This window comes from Monodelphis domestica, chromosome 4 (genome assembly GCF_027887165.1).
Source record: "Monodelphis domestica isolate mMonDom1 chromosome 4, mMonDom1.pri, whole genome shotgun sequence".
Lineage (NCBI taxonomy): Eukaryota > Metazoa > Chordata > Mammalia > Didelphimorphia > Didelphidae > Monodelphis > Monodelphis domestica.
Genome location: NC_077230.1, coordinates 422,043,569 through 422,068,689, shown reverse-complemented (window position 1 = coordinate 422,068,689; position 25,121 = coordinate 422,043,569). Strand labels below are relative to the sequence as shown.

Sequence of the window (25,121 nt, the reverse complement as noted above, 5' to 3'; positions counted from 1 at the left end):
ATTTCCACGTTGTTGGTATTTGCATTAGAGTGTTCATTTAGAGTCTCTCCTCAGACATGTCCCCTCAACCCCTGTAGTCAAGCAGTTGCTTTTCCTTGGTGTTTTTACTCCCACAGTTTGTCCTCTGCTTGTGGATAGTGTTTTTCTCCTAGATCCCTGCAGATTGTTCAGGGACATTACACCGCCACTAATGGAGAAGTCCATTACCTTCGATTGTACCACAATGTATCAGTCTCTGTGTACAATGTTCTCCTGGTTCTGCTCCTCTCGCTCTGCATCACTTCCTGGAGGTTGTTCCAGTCTCCATGGAACTTCTCCACTTTATTATTCCTTTTAGCACAATAGTATTCCATCACCAACAGATACCACAATTTCTTCAGCCATTCCCCAATTGAAGGGCATCCCCTCATTTTCCAATTTTTGGCCACCACAAAGAGCGCAGCTATGAATATTCTTATACAAGTCTTTTTCCTTATTATCTCTTTGGGGTACAAACCCAGCAGTGCAATGGCTGGATCAAAGGGCAGACAGTCTTTTATTGTCCTTTGGGCATAGTTTCAAATTGCCCTCCAGAATGGTTGGATCATTTCACAACTCCACCAGCAATGAATTAATGTCCCTACTTTGCCACATCCCCTCCAGCATTCATTACTTTCCTTTGCCTTCATGTTAGCCAATCTGCTAGGTGTGCGGTGATACCTCAGAGTTGTTTTGATTTGCATCTCTCTGATTATAAGAGATTTAGAACACTTTTTCATGTGCTTATTAATAGTTTTGATTTCTTTGGCTGAAAACTGCCTGTTCATGGTCCCTTGCCCATTTATCAATTGGAGAATGGCTTGATTTTTTGTACATTTGATTTAGCTCTTTATAAATTTGAGTAATTAGACCTTTGTCAGAGGTTTTTGTTATGAAGATTGTTTCCCAATTTGTTGCTTTCCTTCTGATTTTAGTTACATTGGTTTTGTTTGTACAAAAACTTTTTAATTTGATGTAGTCAAAATTATTTATTTTACATGTTGTGACTCTTTCTATGTCTTGCCTGGTTTTAAAGTCTTTCCCTTCCCAAAGATCTGACATGTATACTATTCTGGCAATCACTCTTTTAACTGTAACAAAGGTAAGGGTTTAAAAAAGAGATGGCAGCAAACATTTGGGTGGACAATTCACAGGAATTCCCTATCAGTGGGTATGAATACAGGTGGACAGTAAATTGGGTCTTGAGTTGGAAAGGAGAAGAGTGTGTTCAACTGCCCATATAGCCACTGTAAGAACATACTAGCATTGACCAGCTCAGGGATCTCCAAGTATTTATAGTGGATTGTCTTAAATATGACAGCCAACTGCCAGTGACCTTTGGCTGTTGCATGAGCAACATTAAAATCTCTCAACCTTCATGGTAGTGTCCAATACAGGAATAGGGAAGTTAGGAAGAATGGAATGGTGGGTAGGGAGAGTTGAAAAAAGGAGTTTGGCTTGCAGCATGTTGAATTTGAAATTACCAACAGATGGTTGGCAATACTGTATATGAAGAGCTTAGAGAGAGCTGAGGGATGGATTTATATATCTGGGAGTCACTAGCAGAGAGATGATAATTCCATGGGAATGGTTCAGATCACCAGAGAAAGAGTGTTGAGAGAGAAGAGAAGAGGGTCTAGGACAGCACCCTGGGCCACACCAATGCGTGGGGATAAGGCAAAGAGGAGAAATCTATAGAGGAGACATGTAGCAGTTAGACAGATGGGAAACCAGGAGAGAGCAGGTAATAATCTAGAGCATGCAACAGTATCAAATGCTGCAGAGAGAGTAAGAAGGATAAACATTGAGAAAAAGCCACCAGATTTGGCAATTAAAAAAAAATATCAGTAATTTTGCAGAGGGCAGTTTCAGTTGAGGGATGAGGTTGGAAGCCAGACTACATGGGGTTGACAAGCAAGAGAGAGGAGAGGAAGTAGAGAATGAAGTATAGAGAGGTGTTTTTTTTTTTGTTTGTTTGTTTTTTAAGAGTTTGACTGAGAGAGGGAGAGATTAAGGATGATAGATAAAGGATATTTGATATTTGAGGGGATTGTAGGGTCAATTTAATTTTTATTTTTAATGATAGATAAGGTTTGGGGGGTGTTTGATGTGCTACTTTTAGGATTATTCTCCTAATTTACACTGGTGTTGAGTGGCCTGGATCCCTAGGGAGTGACTACTTCTTCCCTCAGGTTTCTAGGGGTAACCCTAAGGTGAGCTCTCTAGTATTGTTGTTCATGAGCCACTATCCAGTGATGTTTCCCACATTGCTATAAATAATAATCAGCCAAGCTTAATTAGTTTTCTGATTTAAAATTTTTTTTTTACTAATCACATGAAATAACATATTTCTGCATAAGTTTTCTGAAATTATATGATCCAAATTGTCTTACTTCTTCCTTCCCTCCCACCTCCTGGAGCCAGCAAGCGATTTGATCTGGCTTATACATGCAAAACATAATTCCATAGTATTTGTTTTGTAAGTGAATAATCATATAAAACCAAAACTCCAAAACATCCAATTAGTTTTTTGAAAGGTTATTGACTAAGTAGCTAAAGCTATATACATCCTAAGATTCATATTCTGCCTTTGCACACCCAAGATCCTTGGCAAGAGTAGACTCAAACTTAGATAGCATAAGTAGGTAAGCACAGGGCAGGTAAGTGGAGTAGTAGATATGGTGCTAAGCATAGAGTCAGGAAGATTCATCTTCTTGAGTTCAAATCTACCCTGATACACTTACTAGCTATGTGTCCCTGGGCAAGTCACTTAACCCTCTTGACCGCAGTTTCCTCATCTGTACAATGAACTCTGAGAAGGAAATGGCAAACCACTCCAGTATCTTTGCCAAGAAAACTCCAAATGGGCCTAAGAAGAGTTGGACATGAATAGAAAATAATGAGGGAAGTCAGGAGGCAGATATGAGACTAATTCCAGGCATGGAGGATAGCCAATGAAAATGCCCTGAGTTGGATGATGGAGGCCCTGTTCAAAGAACAGCCAGGAGACATGTGTCACTGGATTGCAGAGTATTACAGATGCATAATATGTAGCTAGCCTGGAAAGGGAGGTTAAGGTGAGATTCTGAATGGTCTTCAATGCCATGCATAGAAGTTGACGCTTCCTCCTAAAGGTAAAAAATTGCCACAGAAGTTAAGAAATGAGGAGAAACATAGATAGACCTGCCATTTGAAACATCTCTGGCAGTTGTGACTGTCAATCTGTTTCTGTTTTTATATCACCAATATTTCACCCTGTATCCCTCCCTGGGCCTCTGTTAGAGTCATCTCTTATGAAAAAGAATTTCAAAAAAGAGGAAGAAAGACCAAAGGATAGTTCCTCAAAATCAACTGTGTCAGAAAAGCTTTCCCTTAGCTGTAGAATCATTGGCCCATGGGCAGTAGCCATTGAGGAAGATGATGGTTTGGCGGTCAATGGAGAGCCAGAGCCTTGGTGTTGAGTCCTGGCTCCAAGCTCCTTCCTGGCTATAGGACCCTGGGCAAAGCCATACCTTTTACTGAGCCCTATTTGGTGTGTGTGTGTGTGTGTGTGTGTGTGAACTGGGGATATCATGAGATGGATGAACTCCCCGCCTCAGGAGGCTGTTCAGAGGAAAGTGCTTCTATCCAAAGGTCTTAATGAGTGGGAGCCCCCACTGTTTGTTGTAAACAAACATAAAGTTTTTAAAGAATTTTCCTCAAAATAGCTCTGGTCTGGGGCTAGGCAGGGACCATCACTCCCTCACTCCCATCTTAGAAAGTAGGAAACAAGTCTGATGAAGGGGAAGGACTTGGCCTCAGGTTACATGAGTCACAGATCTCCAGGAACACCAGAGACTTAAAGACCTGTAGGATCTAAGAGCTCAGACCTTCAGGAGCTAGGAGGGTAAGTCTTTCAGTCATTCAGTCATAACCCTCTCTCATAACCATAGCTATTCACGAGGTTTTCCTGGCAAGGATACTGGAGTAGTTTGCCATTTCCTTTTCCAGTGGTTCTAGTTGATCCTTTTGTCAGAGAGGCAATTAGAGATTAAGTGACTTGTCTAGGGCCACACAGCCAGGAAGTATCTAAGGCCAAGTTCAAACTCAGGTCTTCCTGACTGCAGGCTTAGTGCTCTTAACCACTAAGGCACAGCTACCTCCATCAGAGGGTCAGAGCCAGCACTAGATGGCCCTCCTCATAACTGGATTTGGCATAGTCATCAATTAACCTCCCTAGGTCAAATCCATGTGATGGAGTTTTATTTTATGAGTATCCCGAAGGCCTAAGGTAGAGGCATCCACATGTAAAAAGGGTTAGGATGGGCTTCAGGGGGATGGGAGCACTTTTTCCATTTATTTCTATCCAGTAAATTCCTGAGGCTCCCTCTTGCCTCCAGGATTGGTATTTAGAGTCCTTCCTGACCAGATCCCCTCCCACTTTTCTAGTCATACCTATCTACCATGTTCTCTTCAATCCAGTAACACTGGCCTCTGGGCTGTTCCAAGAATAGAACACTTTCAGCTTGGGGAATTTTCTGGGTTTCCCAGGACTGGAACAGTTCCCTTCTTGGACTCCTGATCTACAAGATACCTTTAAGTCCCAACCCAAATCCCACCTTCTACAGGGGACCTCCAAATCCTCTCTTCTTCATCTCAGTACCTTCTCTCTGTTATTTCCCATTTATTATGCTTTGTAGCTATCTGTTTGGCCAACTTCTGTATCCCCAGCACTTAGCACTATGCCTGGCCCATCATTTGGACTGGCCACATATTCTGATCTTGATTTGAGAGTTTAGAAATCCAGGAGATCACCACTGTTTGGGGGACCTAGCAGAGTGCCAAGTCTGACCTAGATCAAAACTTGATTCAAAATCTTTTTAAGACTGCTTTTGCCTCACTTATCTGTTACTGTGGCTCAATTAATTGTGCACGATTCTCCCGACTCTGCACGACCCTGTGAACCATACTGTCCATGGGGTTTTCTGGACAAACTGGAGTAGTTTGCCATTTTCTTTCTCCATTGGATTGAAGCAAATGTTGGTTAAATGACTTGTCCAAGATCACAAAGCTACTGCCAGAGGCCACTTTTGAACACAGGTGTTTCCTGACTCCAAGGGTAGCCAAATAGTGCAGGGTATAGGGCTCTGAGCTTCGAATCCAGAAGACCAGAGTTCAAATTCAGACTCAGCACTTTCTATCTGCATGGCACTGGACAGGTCACCTCCCTCTGCTCCTCTCCGTTTCCTCCTCAGTGAGATAAGCCGGAGAAGGAGATGGCAAACACTCCAGGATCTCTGCCAAGAAAGCCCCAAATGGGGTCACGGAGAGTTAGACAAAACTGAAAAGTTTTGCTTTCCTGACTCTGGCCGGGAGCTGCTTCCCTGGCACTGATAAAAAGCCTCTCAATAGCCCTGCAAGGTGAGGTCACTCCAATCATGGCCATTTTACAGATGGGAAAACAGCCCCACCAGCAGCCTCAGGCCGACGAGCAAGCACATGGCCCGCGGGCCCCTTTCCTCTTCTTCCTTCCCCCCACTTCCGGGACCCCAGCCGCAGCTAGCCGAGCGGCTGGAACCAGGGGCTGGAGGAGGGGTGGGAGCGTTGATCACGTGGAGCCCAGACGTCGACGCATTCCTCGCCTTGGCTTCCGCCCTCGGGCGCTTCCCGGTGGTGCGCCTGCGTGCTCCCCGGGCCTGGGGCTCGAGCTGGCAGGAGGCCGAGTCCGGGCGGAATCGTGGCTCCGGGCCCCGCCAGCTACTCTGGCCCCACCTCTTCCGGCGCGGCGCGCAAGCGCACACCCAGCTTCCGGTTCCGGCACCGGCGGCTGCAGCGGAGACGCGGTGAGTGAAGGAGAGAGGGTGGCGCGGCCAGGGTTGTGATGTCCCCGCCCCCGGCCGGCAAAAGGCCCCAGACTCTTGTCCCCGGAGGACGCGGGGCGACCTGGAGGAGAAAGCGGCGTTGCCGCGCCCTCGCGGGCTCCTCCTCCACTCTCCTGAGCTGGGGGCGGCTTGGGTCCCCGCCTCCAGCGAAGGCGCCCCCGACTCTGGGGCCACCCCTCCCCCACCCTCGCCAGGCCCCCGCGGCTCCCCTCCAGCCTTGTGGCAGCGTCCCCCTCCCACCGTGATCCCCCTTCTCGCCGTTCCGTGTCTGGGCTCCCTCCCCATGTCCAGCCCCCCCCCCCCCAATCACACGCACCCCCTTCACCTAGACTCCCAGCGCCTCAGCTCTGGTCCTCTACTGTGCTTCCAGCAATGATCCGCTTGTCTGGGCTTCTACCCTGCGTCCAGACCCCACCCCACGGAGCACCTCCACTAAAACCTACTGTGTCCCCATTCTCCCCTCCCCTGTTTAGTGCTCCCGTCGTCCCCAGGACCCCCATCATCCTCATCCTTATCGCTCCCAGATGTTCTCCCTTCCTCATGCCCAAGCTCCACGGAGCACATCCTTCAGCTAGACCCGCTTCCTGCTGGCTTCTGTCCTGCCCCCATTCTCCCCGCTCCTTGTCAATATTCCCTTCCTACTTAGGCTTCTCATCCCCCCTTCCGGATCTATGTGCCCCCTCACCAGGCCAGCTCCCCCACGAAGCACAGCCTTCTCAGAGATCCACTTTGCCCCCATTCTCCCTGCCCCCTCTTAGTGCTCCACCTACCTCCCTTTCCTGTCCCCTCCATATCCCTGCCCCTCTCCCTCCGCCTCTATCTCCCATCCTCCTTGTCTGGGCAGTCCTCTCATTCTCCCTATCCTTCCCGATCTATGGCCTCCCCATCAGCTCACCCACTGTGCCTCCATCCCCTAGACCCCCCATCCTCCATTCTCCCACTCCCTGTAGTGCCTCCCTTCCCCATCCTCCTATTCTCTACCTGTCAGTGCGCCCCTCCCCATGTTTCCCTGTCCCTTGTCTGCTTCCCTCCTCACTTCCAGCTTCCCATTTGTTCACCCATCCCCCAACCTCAGATTCTCCTAGACCTTACTTAGAGCCCTGCCCCTCCTTGAGACACTTACCTTGTGGCTCTCTCTTCCAAAATTCTTTCACCTTTCTAGGAGACTCCTTCACCCTTCCCCATTCTTGGACTTATAAAAGCTTTGCACTAAGCTGAGATCCCATCTTCCTAGAGGCAACCCCCTCCCCTTTTCCAGCAAAGCCTAGGCCTTCATCTCCCTTCTTCTCACTGAGCCCCGTCTTTTCTCCTGAATTTCTAAATTATTCTCTGAGCCCCTCACCAGGAATCCTTTCCTCTACACACCTTTTCTTGGTCACATTAAGATATCCTAGATCCAAAGACTCCCTTCTATTAGGGATTTCTTAGGACCTCATCCCTTCTCTTTTGGTTCCTAAATCCCTTTTCCCTTAGGCTTTCCTCCTTTAAATTGGTTCCTTCCCTTCTTCATTTCATACTTTCTCTAGTGTGGCTTATACCTTATACTCCCCTCCCAATTCCAGACCCTACTCTGCCTATCCTTGTCTGAGACTCCAAACCTGTAGGGTCAAACTCAAATAGAAAAGAGGCCTATGACAGCATATTGACTTAATTTTGAAATGTAATGCTATCTTGGTTTTGTTATGTCTAAATTGATTTTGTTAACTATTTCCTAATGACATTTTAACCTGTGTCAACGGCCAGGTATGCTTGACGGCTCTGCTTACACCATTTTCCTTTCTGTATCCTTTCTCCCCCATTAATTAATCTGGGTCCTCTTTTCCCCAGTCCCTGCCCTTTTGTGGAGACCAGTCTTCCTCTTATCTTCCTCAGTTCCTTTCTTCTTTCATTCACCTTCCCACACCCTCTCTCCTAGTGCCCTAAACCTTTTCTTTTCTAGCATCCAGCCTTTCCCCAGTATCACACCCCCCCCCCCCAGTACTCCATTACTCTTTTTAGAAAACAGATATACTCTTCCCTATTTGTTCCCACCAAATTCTTCCCAGTCCCTCATGACTGTATCCTCACTGACTGGGACCTCAGATAAGTGCCCTGCCCCCTTCAGCTCTTTTCTTTTTTAAAAACCCCTTCCCTTCTGTCTTATAATCAATACTAAGTATTGGTTCCAAGGCAGAAGAATGGTAAGGGTTAGACAATGGGGGTTAAGTGACTTGCCCACGATCACTCAGCTAGGAAGTGTTTGACATTAGATTTTAATCCAGGACCTCCTATCTCTAGGTCTTACTTTCTATCTATCCACTGAGCCTTTAGCTGCTTTCCTTCACCTCTCTCAACTCTCAATAATTCACTTCGTTTTGACAGATATTTATTAAGTACTTGCCATGTGCTGGATACACCAAGCTAAAGAAAATCCTTAAGTTTATAGCCTTGCAGGAATATGAAGAAATGTGCTTAAACATATTAGCTTTTGGAATATGATTAAGGGGATGGAGTCAAGGAAGGATCTGCATAATTAGAGGGGCGAATATGTGATGTTTTCGTGAGTGGGAGGATGGCTAGGGAAGGCTTCATGGAGGAGGTGGTTCCTGAGTTGGACTTTTTAGCAGATGGAGCTGGACGAGGGGTATAACATCAGGTTTTCAGGAATGCAAAAGCACAGACCCAAGAAAGGGGAGAAAGAATGTAGTTTTGGATAGTCTTAGTTTATGCTTTCAGGTCATAGAGATGGGTATTTCCAGATAGATGCTGGTATTCTGCTGCATCTTTAGGTTTCTGAGGCATTTGTGTAGAGGGGATCATTGAAGTCATGGGAGGAGATGAGATCACAAAGGAATAGTTGGATGAGGACAACCTTGGGAGGTATCCACACACACACAGGAAGCCAGAGAAAATAGCAGGGAACCAAAGGAGCCTGAGAGGGTGCCCAGAAATGGAAGAGGAGAGCCAAGGGAGAAGTGTCTAAATAGGAAGGAGATCTAGAAACGATCTCTTTTGGACCATGCCAGAGCAGTGATTGTCTTCCCCACATACCTGACAAGTGGCCATCCTCAGGGTGGCCAGCCTTTTCTTGAAGAATACCCTAGGTAGCTCATTTAACTTCTAGGCATCAGACTTCTCTCATAGGAAGTTTTTCCTGCTACTCAAGCTTAATTGCAGCTTTTATCCTTTGTTCCTAGTTCTGCTGAGCGTGGTGAAGCATCACAAGTCTAGGCCTCTTCTCTGAGGTACCCCTTCACATCCTTGAAGCCAGTTTTCTTGCCTCCTCAAGCTTTCTCTTCTTCCAAGGAAAAAGCTCCAACTGTTAGAAAATATGGCAGGACCTGGTTGTTCTTGAGGCCCTTGGCTGTGTATGGGTGGGCTTCCCTAAATCAACATGATGCCAAGAGCTGTCCTCACCCCACCCAACCCCAGATGCCGATCCTCCGAGGGAATACAGGCTCTGTCATACTGCCAGCTCCTAGTAAACTTGAAGGCCCCTTCCCTGCCCAGGACTTCTGCAAAGGAACTGAGGCCACTCCTGCCCTGTCCTTTGTTTGGGAGATGAGAGTTCTACAACCCAGTTAGTGGAGCTGCTTCATGCTTCTTAAAATTCACTCTTCAGGCTACTCTCTTGGATCAGAAGATGCCAAGTAGGCACCCCATTGGTGGAGAGGGAGTTCCCCTCCCTATGTTGAGAGATGAGGCTCAGGCCTCTTCAAAGAAAACAGTCATCTGTTAGATGTAGCCCCAGTTCAAATCTGTTGGGCCTTTTTCCATCCTGACTATCTTTGGGATGTTTTTTATCCCAGCTTTGTGCCATCTGCAAATGGGATCGGTGTGCCATCTCTGCCTTCTTCCAGGCACTGGTCTCTGGGGCATTCCCAAGAAGACGTCCTTCCACGATGGCATAAAACTGGTTTGGGAGTCTTTAAAGAGTTCCAAGAACAGACACCTGTCCATCTTCCTGCAAGGGTAGCATGAGACATAATCAAATGCAATGCTAAAATCTAAGCAGACTTGCATCTGGTAATAATAATAGTAATAATGATAACTACCAATATTTTATAGGGTCCTTAACACATGCTCAGCACTGTACTAAGCCCTTTATTATTAGATCCTTAAGAATGCCTGAGAAGTTGGTGCTGTTTTTACCCCTGCTGTACTGATGAGGAAGCCCAGGTCAATAGAGGTTAAGTGACTTGCCCAAGGTCACCCAGTTAGTGCTGGACATGGACTTGGGTCTTCCTGACTCCAAGCCCCACCCAGGCCTATATCTGTAGCAGTCTTGTGATTGGCCCCTCTGGTCATTACTCCTAAAGAAGTACGCTTAGGCTGGCACAGCCTGTCCTTGAAAGCAGGATGTTCTACAGCCCTCTTCAGTTTTTGCACCACCTTTTTCCAGCATCCTCTGTCTTCTGCCCCTCACCTCACTCCCCACCCCATTAGCAGCCTGTCTTTATGGGAAGAACTTTGACGGGAATGGCAGTGAAGCCCAGTGGCCAGAGCCTGCAGATTCTGCTCCCTTGTTTTGGAGGTGTTGACATTTGCCCATCTGTCATTCTCAGTGGTGACTCAGCACTTCCCTCTGCCAGGCCCTCAGAGGCCTGGGATGTCATTCCTCAGAGCCATGGAGGGCAGCGAGCCAGCCAGCTCTGGTCCAGAGAAGCCGAAGAGTTCCCGGGCCCCTCGGCTGTCGTCCGGACCAGGCCTGCCCCTCAATGGGCCTCCCTGCTCCCTGCTCCCCAGTGGAGTCCTTTTCCCAGGCCAGCCTTTCTCCTCGGGGGCTTTAGTGCCTTTTCCATGGTCACCTGCTCTGTGGGATTTCCTGTTGTTCCTGCACTGATCCCCAGGAGAACACCAGACCTTCCTAGAACCCTTGATGTTCCCCAGCTCTGTATGGAGTCCAGGCCAGGCCCTGAGGGACTCAGCTGCTCCATTAGCTGGTATACTTAGCCCTCCCCATCTCTTTCTTTTGGAGGAGAATCAGGCTGGGAACAAAGTTCCCCTTAGGGGTTCCTCTGGGCTTAAAAAAACACAAACAAACGCTTTCCTGCTGTCTTAGAATGGATACTAAGTATCAGAAGAGCTGTAAGGCAATTGGGGTTAAGTGACTTGGGCAGGGTCACCCAGCTTGGAAGTGTTTGCGCCTCTTGGCTTTTGAAGGATAGCATTCTTCTTTGGGCAGGTCCAGGTCGCCGAGTGAAGTCCTCCATTACTAGTCCTGTCTCCCTGGGCTCCCCGCCAGCTGTAGTGTGCTTGGAGGACAGCTGGTTTCATCTCTGTGTTGTTTCCACCATTTTAAGCTCAGGAACCTGAAGGGAGCTTGCTCTGTGGTTATCACGTATATAGGAAGTGTCTGAGGCAGAATTTGAACTCACTTCTGGAGAGTGGGAGGCTAGAGGGCAATCGGGTCACTCCTTGGGTGAATTGAGTCAGTCAGATCCTGGGGCTCTGGGTCAGTTCAGGAGTTTGCTGTCTCCTTTTCCTGGCCTTGGGAGAAGCCAGGATCGGGTAGCTCCTGAAACAGCTGTCCTCAGGGCAAAGTCAAGTTTCAGGCTGTGACAGGCAGGGCCAATCGAGGACAAAGGGCTTCCATTCCAGTAGAGCAGGGCCTTCTTGTGCCCTTTCTCTCTTTTTAAAAGTCATCAACTTTATTTTCACCTCCAAACCCCCCCCCCCCCCCCATTCATCAAGCAAGTGAGAAGAACCAAACCATAAATCCCCGCCTTAGCCTTGTCTCCCCTAAAGCTTCAGTTTGCCCCTCCTGCCCATCGGCTCCCTCCCTGGAATTGGGCCCAGCAGAGCCGTCTGTCTTTCTGTATTGATGTTACTGTGTGACCCCACATGCCACCAGTCACTGAAATCAGTGCCTTTATCTTTTCTTCCAGCATGGTATTATTATGGCACATTGTAGGCCGCCATGATCTTCTTCAAGCCCAGCCTTGTGGTCTCTCAGACCCCCAACCCCCATAACTTTAAAAAAAAATCTAAACCCTCACCTTCTGCCTTATAATCAATACTGTGTATTGGCTCCAAGGCAGAAGAGTGGTAAGGGCTAGGCAACGGGGGTCAAGTGACTTGCCCAGGGTCACACAGCTGGGAAGTGTATGTATCCAGGTTTGAACCCAGGATTCCTCCTAACTTTCTAAATGATGCTGCCTTAGCATCCTTATTCCTCCTCATGTTCCCTGGAATTCCCTGTGGTGCTTTCTTGGATCTGCAACTCCCTGAATCTGTGAACTCTTGGCTTTACATTTTTTGTCTGCAAATTAAAGGGGGGAAAGGGTCTTGAAAGCCCTTTGGAGCTCAGAAATCCTCACCTTGACTCCCTTCACTCAGTCTCCCTGGCTACCTCCCCAGGATGGGCTTTGGTTCAGGACACTCCCTCTTTGCATCTAGCTAAAGCCTTTTTATGGTTGGGGTGTTGTAAATTTGAAAGGGAAAGTTACTTGCTCAAGGTCTAATTGGCCAATAGGAGTTGAACTGGCACCCAGATGTCCTAACTCCCTGGCCTTTGGTTCTGTCATTATGCTTTTATCGCTTTTCTAAGCCCTTCTTGTTTCTGCACTTTCCAGTCTGAGAGAAATTCCTCTCTGGGCCATGGTTCCCTCACCTGTAAAGGGACGGGGCAGAGTTTGAATTCTAATGATCTTGCAGTTTGTGTTTGGTCTCTGAAATCCCAGGACTGGCTTTTTCTACCTTTCCCCCGGGGTAGTCTGTGGGCCCTAAAGGACCCCTTCTCATCTTGCCAGCCAAGCCCTTCCTTCCCTTCTTTGGGCCTCCCATGCTCTACTGTAAGGTTCGAGGGAGACACTTGGGCTCAAGATTTTTGAGAGCTGTCTTGACCCTAATTTCTTGAGGAGGGTGGCATCCCCATCCTCCCCAGCCCCTTTCCTCAGGTTGGGCTTTCCATTGCAGGCTTGGCCGCCACCATGTGGCATGAGGCCCGGAAACACGAACGGAAGCTTCGAGGCATGATGGTGGATTACAAGAAGCGTGCCGAGCGTCGACGAGAGTACTACGAAAAGATTGTGAGTGAGGCCTGGGGGATGGGGTGTCTTTGACCGTGTGGTGAATGTGTTTGTGAGGCCTTTGATTAGGGACGGAAAGCTGGATCAGGGAACCCTGAGGAGAGGGGACCATGTTAATTTTTACTTAAGGGACGGGAAAAAGCAGGGAAAGTTTCCTAGAAGAGGTGGAAATGAACTGTGTTTTGAAGATGAAGGAAAAAGAAATTGGGCACATGGTGGAGTGTAATTCAAAGTGCATTTGGATTTTGGGGACCTCAAGTTTACATCAGGTGAGGACTAGGCAATAGGAGTTCAGTCTCTTGCCCAGGATCATACAGCTAGAAAGGTCTGAGGTCAGATTTGAACCCAGGACTTCCTGTTTCCAGGCCTGCTTCTAAGCACTGAGCCACCTACCTGCTCTTCACATGGCAATTCTTAATGTGCTCGAGGCTGTTGATCTGCCCAACGATTTTCTCTGCTTTTCCTTAAATTTTTGTTGTTCAGTTGTGACCCCATCTGGTTTTCTTGGCAAAGATACTGGAGTGGTTTGCCATGCCTTTTGCAGCTCATTTTACAGATAAGGAAACTGAGGCCAACAGGGTTAGGTAACTTGTTTCAGGATTATGAAACTACTGAGTGTCTAGATTTTAACTCCTCCACGCCCATGCCCTGCACCCCCTAACTGCCCTTAATATATCAATCGGCGAATTCAGGAAGCCTTAAAGTCCTTTTCCTGTGTAGGTACTGGGCTACGTCCTGGGGGGTTCAAATATGGAGATGGGAGAGTAAGAGCAAGTCGTTTGAAGCATTGCCAGCCTCCTCTTGAACCATCTGGGTTCTGTGGCCCTCTCGTGCCCTCTCAGGTTTGGGGCTCAGAGCCAGACACATGAAGATCAGGAAGGAGGATAGCCAGCCTGATCCTTCCCTAGGTCTGGATGCAGGTGCATTTACTGTCTCTGCCACTGCTTGGGTGTCCTTGAGCCTCCCCAGCCCTGGAAGCTTCCTCATATAGGCTCCTTTTTTGGTGGGCCTTCGTGAATGTGGATTTGGGGGTCCAGGTTGATGACTTGGTTTTTTGTGACTCCTCAGTTTGATTCTAGCGGGTTAGGAGCTTTCTGGGTCCTGCCTCTGCCTTCGAGTTCGAATGTGCACTGTGGCTTTGTCAACATTTTTGATAAAAACATGAAAGTCTGAATTGACCATAAAGTCAGTGCTGTACGACTGTCAGAGGAGCTGACGTGTTCCGAGCCTCAGTCCTGATCAGCTTCTGTCTGTCTGGGGGTTGTATTTCACCAAGAGAATTGACAGACTGAAACTCCTCCATTGGAAGGGCCATCAAGAGGGGCTGGAAAACCTGGGCCGTGGGAGAGACTCTTATCAGAATGAGCCTTTGTCCTGGAGGAGAGAAGCCTTCAGGGCTTACGTGGTAACTGTCCTCAGCGATGCCATGCCCGACTCTGCTTGCCCACAGAGGGCACCCCTGGAGCCGGGCTTGGAGCTCCTCGCACGTTTGGCCTTTCTCGCCATTCGAGCAGTGTGCTGGGGGCTGTCCTTGCAGTCAGAGCTGGCTTCTAGTTTGGGCTGCGCCCCTTCCTGCCTCTAGGCCTGCTGCTTCTGCCCTTCGGGCTGGAGCTATGTTCTCTCTGCCTCTGTGGTTCAGAGCCATCTTTGTCCCTGCAGAAGAAGGACCCTGCCCAGTTCCTGCAGGTGCATGGCCGGGCCTGTAAGGTGCATCTAGATTCAGCAGTGGCCCTGGCTGCTGAGAGCCCCGTCAACATGTGAGGCTGGGACTGGGGACACGTGGTTGGGGATATTGGGGTGCGGTCTGGGGAGCTTGGGTAAAAGGCCCCAAGGCAGGCCCCAGGACAGTTTGTGGAGTGTGGAACACGGAAAAGGAACCCCGGGAGAATAAGTAGGGAAAAGTTGGGTAAGGCCAGAGCATGGGGATGGGTAGTCTAGAGGGCAGGTGGCGGGCAGCCTCCCTCACTGGGATGAGGAAAGAGACCAGCCTTGGGAGAATTGGGGAAAACACATTTTGGAACCAGCACAAGGGGGGGCTCGAGCTGGGACACTGGCTGGAGACCCTCAGTGGGGACTGGGATGGAGAGAGAAGCAGCTGCGATCAGAAGAGCTCCCTTCTGTGTGGAGCCCGAGCTGGCTGGTGGGGGGACGGCCAAGGCCAGGCTGGTGAGCCCCTCGTGGCCCGCAGGATGCCGTGGCAGGGAGACACCAACACCATGATCGATCGCTTCGATGTCCGCGCGCACTTGGATTACATCCCGGAGTACACCCCACCGCTGCTGACCACCATGTGAGTCCCTGCCCCCGCGGGCACCCAGGGGCTTGGGAAGGTCCATGGCGGCGCCCCCTCCAAGGCCTGCGTTTTTCTCCCCCAGCTCTCCAGAGCAGGAGTCCGATGAGCGGAAGTGCAACTACGAGCGATACCGAGGCCTGGTGCAGAACGACTTTGCTGGCAGTGAGCGATGGGGAGGGGGATGGCCTGAGAGGGGCCAAGCCCCAGGAGGCTGGCCTGAGTCCCAGGGAGGAAGGGATGTGGGGAGGGGTTTAGGGTGAATTGGGGGCGGGACCTAGGGGAGGGGTTAAGGAGAGGTGGGGCTGGGGGCGGGGCCAGGCCGGGCTTCCTAGAGGGCCCCCTGATGGCCAGTGTCTTTTCCCCACCTTGGCGACCATGCCTGGGCCTTCCCAGTCTCAGAGGAGCAGTGTCTGTACCAGATCTACATTGACGAGCTCTATGGGGGCCTGCAGAAACCCAATGAGGAGGAGAAGAAGAAGTGAGTCGTGGTGGGGGCAGCCAGGCACTGAGCTTCTGGCCAGGAGGGGGGGCGGGCCTGATGGGCCTCTTCTCTTTGGCGGCCCAGGCTGGCGGAGAAGAAGGCGTCCATTGGCTACACTTACGAGGACAGCACTGTGGCTGAGGTGGAGAAGGCCCTGGAGAAGCCCGAGGACGAGGAGTCCCCCGGGGAGGAGGAGAGCAACTCCGATGAAGATGAGGTCATCCCTGACATCGGTGGGTCTGCCTGGGCCCCTCGTCCTCTTCCTGCTGGGGCCCTGCTCTCTGCCCTCGGCTCAGGCTGAATGCCGGCGGGCTGCCGGCGCACCCACGTGTCCCTCACCTTCAGGGCGCTCACATGCAACGCCAGAGAAATGCACACGGCATCCACACCTAGGACATGCAGCCGCACCTAGAATGTATGCGAGCATGCATACATGCGCTGCTCATGCCGGGAACATCCATGCTTAGCCACTTGGGAATGGAGCACACATGCAGAATGCGCATGCATGTACACACATGTATCTGGTACCACCCCAAGATTCCTTTAGAGTCAAGAGCAGGCTGTTCCTGAGCTCAGGCAGGGTGCCCTGCAGAGGCTCAGCTTGGTAGTGAGTCTCTGCTGCCCAGAGACCCAGGTGAGGATGGGGCGCTCTCACTCATTCCCTAGGCCCCTGCTCTCCCCCCACTTTCCCTCTCCCTGGGGCAGCCTCCTCACTGTCCTGGCCTCTCCTGACCTGATGGGTGCTCTCTGGGCACAGATGTGGAAGTGGATGTGGACGAGCTAAACCAAGAACAGGTGGCCGACCTGAACAAGCAGGCCACGACGTACGGCATGGCGGACGGGGACTTTGTGAGGTGAGGCGAGGCCTGGAGCTGGCCTGAGAGCGCCCAGGGGCCCAGCAGGCCTGGCGCCCACCCTCCCCTTCCCCTCCTCCCCTTTCCACAGGGGACTGGGATGACCTCTGTTCTCCTGTGCTTAGGCATATGGGCCTCCCCTTAGCCCAGGGCCCTGCCACTCTCCTCCCTGCAGTGACTGCCCGGAAGCTGCCCAGGGGGCATAGAATGTCATGGAAAGGAGCTAGAGGAAGGCCATGGCCTTAGACAGCCAGTTTTGTGTCCTTGGATGAGTTTCTGCCTCCTTGTCTAGCAAACCAGGCTCAGGGTTAGAAGAACTCGTAGTGTTAGTCCCGACGTCTGCTTGGCCAGATGACGTTGGGACCCCGCCAGGACCTTGTGCTCAAACACCAGAGCTGTGCCCTTGGCCATGAGGCTGCCTGGGAGGCCCTGGAGTGGGCCTCTGCCTAGTGCCCCGGGCCCTGCCTCCCTCTGTGGGCCATAATTCCCTCATCTAGAATGCAACCACGAGTCCTACAGCCCTTTTCAGCACTAAGTCTTATTGGCGTGTCATCCCACTGATCTCTTGCCCTTGTGATGCTGGGATGGTTCTGCCTCCTCATGAGGTTCTGCTCCCTGCCCCCCCCTCCCCCCCATCTTCCCTTTTGAACCAGGAATCTTTCCCAGGCCTGGCTTGTCCAGGACACAGTTTGGGGATCTTGGGTAAGTCCCTTCCCTTCCTCTGTGAGAACCTGTCTGCAGTTGTAGGAGGCCAGTGCCATGGTCCAGCCTGCAGAGGTTCTCAGGAGTTCCCTTCCGGAGCTATTGGTGTAACAGGGAGAGGAGTGTAGATGGATCCCCAGTGCGGAGGCATTAGCATAGGGTGGAAGGACCCGAGGGCTGGCTTTAGCCCTTTGGTCTGCCACCTGCTGCTTTGTGTGATCTGTGCAAGTGAGCTGCCCTCTGCAGCTGGCCTCAGTTTCTTCAGCTGCCCAGTGCAGTCCAGAGTCCAGAGAACCCCAAGTGTGAGTCTGAGACCCTGAGGGTGGGCACCGTCTCAGCTCTGTCCCCCTATCCCGTCCTCCCAGGGATGCTGTGGGACTTACTGCCGAGGCCTATGGGATTGTCCATTATCACTGTGGGAGTGCTAAGCACGGAAGACTTTTTGGAGAGGGCAGCATTGAATGGGTTTGAGGACAGAGCAAGGAAGAAAGAAATGAGGAGAGAGCGGGGAGGGGACACATGGAACAAAGGCAAAACGGGACGTAGCCATCGCAGTCTTGGGGAAGATGTTCAGCATTGTGATAGTGGGAAGGCATGGTGCTAGTGCTCAGGAGATCTGGGTTCAAATACTGTCTTTGCTACCAAACCTCTGTGGCCTTGGGCCACACTTGCTTCTCTCTCTGGGCTACCCTCATTTCTCACCTGAAGAATGAACATTGCCGGACCGTTACAGCCCCTCTCCTGGCAGTAGCCTGAGCCATTTAGACCCCTAGGGGACTGGGTGCCCCTACCTGTAACCCCTGTACCCTCCTCCCCTCCCTTAGGATGCTGCGAAAGGACAAAGAGGAGGCTGAGGCCATTAAACATGCCAAGGCCCTGGAGGAGGAGAAAGCCATGTATTCGGTAAGAGGGTCATGGCTGCCCAGGAGCAGAACTGCTGGGGAGGGGGCTGGGGCTCTACCTCTATCACCGATCCCTTCCCTTCAAACCTGCCTTCCTCCCAGGGCCGCCGATCCCGGCGACAAAGGAGGGAATTCCGGGAAAAGAGGCTGAAGGGCCGGAAGATCAGCCCCCCAAGGTAGGCCCCTGCCTTCCAGACCCTCCTGTTGGGGAAGGGACTGTAGGTCTTGAGCTTCTCCTGAGGCCAGCCTGGGACTAGGGACAAGAGCCCTGGTTGAGGCCGGGCCTCGAACTGGACCCCGAGAATGGGCCTGGTGATGAGGAGACAGGGAAAGGCACTAGTCTGAGGACCCAGGTATGATTCCAGCATTGTAGGGGCCTTGTGTCCCTGGTAGGGCAGGTCCCCTAAGCCCTGGGGCTCCTCTTCTTCATCTGGAAAGAGAAGGGAAAAGAAGGAGTTCCAGGAGAGGACTGTTATTGCCCAAGGCTCAATGATCTTGGAACCCTAGGGATTCGGAGGGTATGGGAGGGCTCCCTAGAGGAGGGGGCTTGAACCTTGAGAGGGTTTGGAGTGGCCCAGAGAACCTTCCCACAGACAGCAGAGCTGGCCAGAGGATGGGTATTGAGAGTGAGCCAAGTGTGTAACTGGGTCCTTCCAAGGGCATCTCTTCTGGGGGGGAGACCAGGGGCTGCTGGCTGGTGCTTGCACCCCTCGTCATGGGCTGCGCTCTGTTCTCTTTCTGTAGCTATGCCCGCAGAGACAGCCCCACCTATGACCCGTACAAGCGGTAAGTCCTGGAAGATTGTAGCCTTCTTTGGGGGGGGATGGGACGGGGGGGAGTAGGGAGTCTCAGGTCCCCGAGTTTATTAGGCACCACGTGGTGTGCACAGATGGAGACTTCTTTGGGGTTTTGAGAAGACATGAAGTGAAGATGCTCCTTGGGGCCCTCCTAGGGTTCAGTGATGGCCTCTCCTCACCCACGTGCCCCCTCTTTCCCCCTCTCCCCAGGTCACCCTCTGAGTCCAGTTCCGAATCGCGGTCGCGCTCCCGGTCACCGACACCAGGCCGTGAGGAAAAGATCACCTTTATCACGAGCTTCGGGGGCAGTGATGAGGAGGCGGCGGCGGCGGCAGCTGCTGCGGGCGCAGGGGCAGCTCCGGGGAAGCCTCGGGCCGGCCAGCCCCCGACGGCCCCGCAGCCGGGCAGTGGCCCCGCGCCAGGTCGGAACGCCGGCTCCCGGTCGGTAACGTTGGCTTTCGCCTGACCTTTGCTGTGTCCCGATGTCCGTCTGCCTGTGCCCCTGCCCCTGCCGTGGCCGTGGTGGGTGGGGACAGGCCTTCTCTCCAGTGGTACCCGCGACGCTCTCCCCTGCGTCCCGCACCCCTAGGGGCTCCGACTCCCTGGGCGCCGCTCTGCCAGTGACCGGCCCTCCCTCCCGTCTGTTCCACCCCTACAGTCGCCGCTCCAGCTCCTCTTCCTCCAGCACCTCCAGCACCCCTACGTCTAGCTCCCGGTCGAGTTCCCGCTCTCGCCGGGGGGGCCACTATCGGCCGGGCCGACACATGCGCTCCCGCTCCCGATCGCGCTCCCGGCGCTACTCGCGCTCCCGGAGTCGGGGCCGGCGTCACTCTGGAGGCGGCTCCAGAGACGGACGCCGCTACTCACGCTCACCCACCCGACGTGGCTACGGGGCCCGGCGACGATCCAGGTATCGGTCAGCTGAGGGGGGCAGACGGCCAGCTCTAAGTGCGGGGTGAGGACCACAGCTCCGAATGCTGTCCCGGGGTGTCACAGACCTCGTCCCAGCCCTTGATGAGAGACGGAGCCCCTAATGATGGAGCCACACGTGACATGCGAGGGCTCAGCAGAGGAAGGGGATGGGAGTGAGGGCCTCCGGCCATGCCTCAGCGGGAGCCCCAGAGAACTTGTCGGGGGTCAGTCTGTTAGCAGTGTCTTGGAGAGGGTGAGGCTTGATTGTTTCTCTGGCGCAAGTGGGTCTGAGCCAGAAGGCTAGCCAGCTCCTTGGCCGAGGGGCAGAGCAAGATAGCATGGAGAGGGCTTCAGGGCCGGACGGAGGAAGAAGGCGGCATCTGGGACTCGAGAAGAGGCTCGAGACTACAGCGGGTTTCAGGGGCCCCAAGAAAGCTAATATTTGGGTGACTCAGAGGAAGGAGGCCAAACAGAGGAGAGGGAGGACCGAGGACAGTTGGGAGGAGAGGAGCTTCAGGCTCAGGAGGGTGTAGGTCTGAGGATGCCAAGAGGAGAGATGAGAGAGACACCTCGCTTCTGCAGGATTCGGGAGGGCCAACAGGACCTCAGAAGAGAAAGGAAAGCAGAGACAGGACCCATGGGTACGGGGTAGACGAATGTGGGGCCTGAGGGGAGCCAGGACAGCTTTCAGGGGAGCTCGAGAAAGGGAAAGCCTCCGGCCCTAGACAGGGAGAGAGAGACACACACCGTCAGAGGCGGGGGGGAGACAGAGGGAGAGGAAGAGGTGGTGTTAGAGGGAACTGGCTGGTGGGCCGTCAGCATTGTCAACCCCTGAGAGAATTGTTGAAGTGGTATACAGAGATGGGGGTGGGACAGGACCTGTGTTCAGATCCTGGCTTTGCTCCCAGCCAGAAATATGAACTGGCGAAGTTTCTTCGTCCCTGTTGGCCTCCTCTCCATCTGCAGAATAATAGGGCAAGGTCTAGTGGAGCCCCAGCTGAGGTCCTATCCAGCTCTGAATCCTTAGCCTTTGGGGGACCAATCAAGGTCTTTGAGCAAGGGGTGGCTGGGTAGGGGCTAGCTTAGCATGGAAGAAGGCAGGGTTTAGGCTGACAGAGAGAGGACTGGCCTTAGTTCTTGGGCGACCAGGGCAAATCCTTTCTCCTTTTAGCTTCTGTTTCCTTGTAACATCATGTGGTGGGGTAGAGATTTGTGCTGTTGGTCTGACCCACACTGGCATTTCCCAGGGGAGGGGGGGCACTTGGGAAGGTCACTGAGAAACTGCTCCCCTGAAGGCTTGGCCAAGAGCAGTGGGCACTTTGAGCCGGCCAGCGTGAGGCCAGGAAAGGCAGGGCAGCCTTTAGGCCAGAACATCTCTGAAGGGACAGATGGCTAATGACCGCTCAGCCACGTTGGGGTGGGTCCTGCCAGATTAGCCTCGTTTCCTTTTTGACAGTCACCAGGTGGGTTTCTGCGAGAGCCTCTGACTGCGTTCAGAGTCAGGAGGATCCATGTACCAATCCTGACTCTGACATGCCTTAGGCCTTTCCTGGACAGCCAGGCAGCCCGCCAGGCAGCCAGGGGTCCTTGTGGAGGTTCACGCCATACAAGGACAGCCCCCCAGTAGTCTCACTGAGTGAGACAGGGCACGAGAGGAGGGAAATATGCTGCCTTAGAACTTAGCTTGGAAGTGAGAGGTCCAGGCTCTGAGAGGGTCTGTGGGTGCCAGAGGAAGGACCATGTGAGATGCCAACTGGTGCTGGGTCTCTGGGCTAGGGCCGGGGCCTCTGTCCTGGGCCTCTGCTGGGAGACTGATCATTGGCCCCAGTGAAAACAGCACAGATGGCGTGAGTGTGTGTGTACATGCACGCGCACTGGCAGAGTAGGACTGTAGGTTCCCAACGCCGAGACAAGCTCTTTATCTGGGTGCCCGTTAGTGTCCCAGAAGATCTGGGCAGGCGGCATCTCCCAGACTGAAAAGCCCTTCAGTCTGGCCAAGAGAAAGCCTTTGGGGTAGGCTTCCAGAGCATGCGTGTGGAATGGGACGCCCACAGCCACACCGTGGTGACCGCGTGGGGGGCTCCTGGGCCCCCTGGAGCTTGGCTCTCAACAGCAGCCTGAGGGGAACGGGGTCTCTGTCCCTCCTGCTCACAAGGATGTAGGTGATGTGGATGGAGTACCCACAGGTTAGGATGGTCAGGCCCAAGGGGGTTGGCGCCAGAGAGGGGAGGTGGCCAGGAGGCCTGGCCCTGGGCATTACAGATGGCATTTGGATGGTACCTCTGAGTCAGTACTTGCATGACTGAAATGGATTCTCACAGAAACTGTGGGAAGCAAAGGCCCTCAAGAGCTGGTTTATAGCTGAGGAAACTGAGGCAGAATTCCAACTCTGGTCTTTCAGACTCTGGGTCTGCTTCTCTGTCCCCTGAGGCATGCTCAAGTGCTAAGGTTTAGTCCTCCAAAAGGAGGAGGTCTGAGAGGAAGTGGGGCTCGCTCTGTCTGGAGGCCTTAAGGCTAGGGTGGAGGCCTTAGGCTAGGGTACAAGTCGGTGGCCGGCTTTGTGCCCCTGATCTTCCTCATCTAACCCAGCTTGTGCCTGGGGAGCAGAGGATGCTGGGAGCGATGAGGCCATAGATGTGCTGGAATGCAAAAGAGGGAAAAGATGGGAGGCACTTGGGAGTCTGTGCCTGGGTTCAAATTCTACCACTGTAGTGTAGCACCTGTTTGAGGGACCTAGATGTTCCGGACCGGATGACCCCTTCTAGCACTCAAGCTTAGGATTTTAGGAGTTAGCAAGTCAAAGGTCCTGGGATAATTTTGGTTTTTCTGGTTGCAGAATGAGAGAATTGGCCTTGAGCAGGGGAGCTGAACTCTGTGTTCATGGGGCAGTCGGTTTGGTGAAGCCTAGAACCTTTCTTTCCATCCTGCTGAAATGTGTAAATAAAGGATGTAGGATAACAAAGGAAGTCAGTTATACTGAAATACTGATCCAAAATGACAAGAGCCCAAGAAGGGAAGTCAAGGACGGAGCTGGCCTTGGGGCTGAGGGGCTCTGGCTGGGCAGCAGCTCAGTCTGCACCTCGTGCTGATAATACACGTCCAGAAATGCTTTCTTCTCAAAGCCAGCACGAGCACCCCCATTTCCAGGTGGGCACGGGGCGCCTAAGCTGGGCCAGGCCCCCATGGCACCTAGGCGCTTTGTCTCCCCCAGGAGCCGCTCTCGGTCAGGGGAGCGGTACCGCCGAGGGGGCCGGGCCCCACGGCACCGGAGCAGCAGCCGCAGTAGCTGGTCGCCCAGCTTGTCCCGCAGCCGAAGTCGAAGCCACAGCCGTAGCCGCACCCACTCCCCATCTCCCCTGAGGGAGAAGCTGACGAGGCCGGCGGCATCCCCGGCCGTGGGGGAGAAGTTGAAAAAGTGAGCCTGGGAACAGGGCGGGATGGGGGTCCCCAAAGCCCCTGGCCCAAAGGGCCTGGGTGTCCGGGAGAGCCTGAACCCACAACCCATCTTTTCCTCCCTCAGGGCCGACACAGCTTCGGGTAAAGAGACAGGAGCTGCCAAAGTCAGTAAGAATTTGGAACTCGCCCGTCTAATTCCCAGCGGCGGCACCACCCAGAGCCAAGCGCCTACAGTGGGACTGGGGAGGGGGCAGAGCATTTGGGATGGCTGGGACTAAGATGGGGGTGCCCCTAGGGCAGGAACCCAAAGGGGTGTTGGGGGTAGTCCAAGGAAGCTTCCAGCCCCTGGCTCAGGTACCTCTAGGACAAGGGGTGGTGCAGACCCTTGGGCCCTGGCCCCGCTTTGGGGGGTAACCTCTCCTGAGGGCCTCCCCCTCCCATTCTCTTCCTCCTTCAAAAGCCAGGAGCTCTATGATGAGGCTGGAGGAGGAGGCGGGAGCACCCACCACCCCTCCCTTCTCTCATTTCCCCACAGCCCAAACTGACCCCCCAAGAGAAGTTAAAACTGAGGATGCAGAAGGCCCTCAACAGACAGTGTAAGTGAGGTTCCTAGCACTACGACCCTTGTGGAGGGGCTCCACCAGGGAGGAAGAGGCTGACCACCGGCCTCTGACCCCCGGGCCTCCTTGTGTATCTTTTTTGCTGCAGTCAAGGCGGATAAGAAGGCAGCTCAGGAGAAGATGATTCAGCAGGAGCATGAGCGGCAGGTGAGTGGGAGAAAATGGCCCTCTTCCCCTTGGGTGGGCCCCATGGCTGGCCACAGGGCTCCCCAGACAAGTGGCAGGGCCCGGAGCGCTGGGGAGCAGTGCGTGTGCGCATCCAAGGCCGTAGCAAATATATGGACTTTGGGAGATGTTGACAGCTGAGGGGGAAAGGATGGCCCAGTAGTTATAAGAGGGAGTGCCCTGCTGGCAGAGGGCATAGCTTGGGCTCTCAGCGCCTGTGTGTGAGGACTTAGCCCGAGCCAGGGGGGAGATGAAGAGGGGGATGTGGCTAGTGGCTGTTGTTGGGGATCCGGGAGGCGGGCACCACCCTGAGAGGGGTCTGTGTTTCAGGAGCGCGAGGATGAACTCCGTGCCATGGCCCGCAAGATCCGAATGAAGTAAGATCCCCCCTCTGTGCCCACAGCCTGCCTGCCCCTCGCCTAATGCCACACCTGGGTTTCCTCACTTGTGTCCCCCACCTTCCCCCTTAGGGAGCGGGAACGGAGAGAGAAGGAGAGAGAAGAATGGGAGCGTCAGTACAGCCGACAGAGCCGATCCCCGTCCCCCCGATACAGTGAGTCTCTTGGCTGGGTGGTGGGCAGGGGGCAGCTTAAGCTCTCTGTGGGGTGGGGACTGAGCCCCCTGCCCTTCTCTTCCAGGTCGTGAATACAGCTCTTCCAGGAGGTAAGCTCCCCTCCCTGTCTGTCCGTCCCCCCGTCCCCCCTTCCCCCCTCCCTGGTCTCCCCTGCATGGCCATGGCCAGGGTTCAGCCTGCCCCCTCGTCAGCCATCTGGGCAGGTCGCCAGGGCCTCCCCCCTTGGCACTCACGCAATGTCTCTCTTCCTCTGTCCTAGGCGCTCACGGTCCCGGTCTCGAAGCCCTCATTACCGCCACTAGTTGGGGATGGGGGGTTGGGGGAGGGGCTGGAGCCCCTGTTGGGGTCGGTGCTGCTGGTTTTACCACTTGTTTGTGGAATAAATTAGAAGGGTATTTACTTCCCCTGGCCTTGCTGTTCTGTGTCCTGGGCTGGACGGGGAGGGAGGGAGGCACAGGATGGAGCCCACTGGGACAGCAGTAAGTGGAACCCAGTCTGCAGTCCGTGATCTTCACAGCGCTGTCCTCCCTGGCCCG

The 25,121-nt window shown here is 53.2% G+C and overlaps 1 protein-coding gene across 3 annotated transcripts; it reads left to right on the top strand.

Moving 5' to 3' along the window:
• Positions 1-1,981: 1,981 nt before the first annotated feature.
• CLASRP (CLK4 associating serine/arginine rich protein) lies at positions 1,982-24,989 on the top strand. 3 transcript variants are annotated; one of them, XM_001375266.4, is made up of 21 exons: positions 1,982-5,840; positions 12,777-12,889; positions 14,549-14,646; positions 15,078-15,179; positions 15,265-15,344; positions 15,576-15,660; positions 15,748-15,896; positions 16,421-16,517; positions 18,044-18,122; positions 18,224-18,297; positions 18,866-18,907; positions 19,129-19,359; positions 19,577-19,828; positions 23,042-23,245; positions 23,351-23,390; positions 23,762-23,822; positions 23,935-23,993; positions 24,342-24,388; positions 24,482-24,564; positions 24,650-24,674; positions 24,845-24,989. In XM_001375266.4, exons 2-21 carry the CDS (start codon positions 12,791-12,793, stop codon positions 24,885-24,887), a joined length of 1,950 nt encoding a protein of 649 aa, XP_001375303.1. In that variant the 5' UTR covers positions 1,982-5,840; positions 12,777-12,790; the 3' UTR covers positions 24,888-24,989. The 3 variants fall into 3 exon arrangements, 2 of the variants coding, with proteins under 2 accessions (XP_001375303.1, XP_056652340.1); XM_056796362.1 differs by lacking the exon at positions 1,982-5,840 and adding an exon at positions 6,780-8,962; XR_008911631.1 differs by lacking the exons at positions 24,650-24,674; positions 24,845-24,989 and having other exon boundaries at positions 23,351-23,394.
• The last annotated feature ends 132 nt before the right edge of the window (positions 24,990-25,121 follow it).

Excerpts from the sequence above, each read along its gene's own strand:
- CLASRP (XM_001375266.4), top strand. The coding sequence starts at position 12,791 with ATGTGGCATGAGGCCCGGAAACACGAACGGAAGCTTCGAGGCATGATG. Across the intron at positions 12,890-14,548 it reads GAGAGTACTACGAAAAGATT|AAGAAGGACCCTGCCCAGTT; the intron begins GTGAGTGAGGCC and ends TTGTCCCTGCAG. Across the intron at positions 24,675-24,844 it reads GAATACAGCTCTTCCAGGAG|GCGCTCACGGTCCCGGTCTC; the intron begins GTAAGCTCCCCT and ends CCTCTGTCCTAG.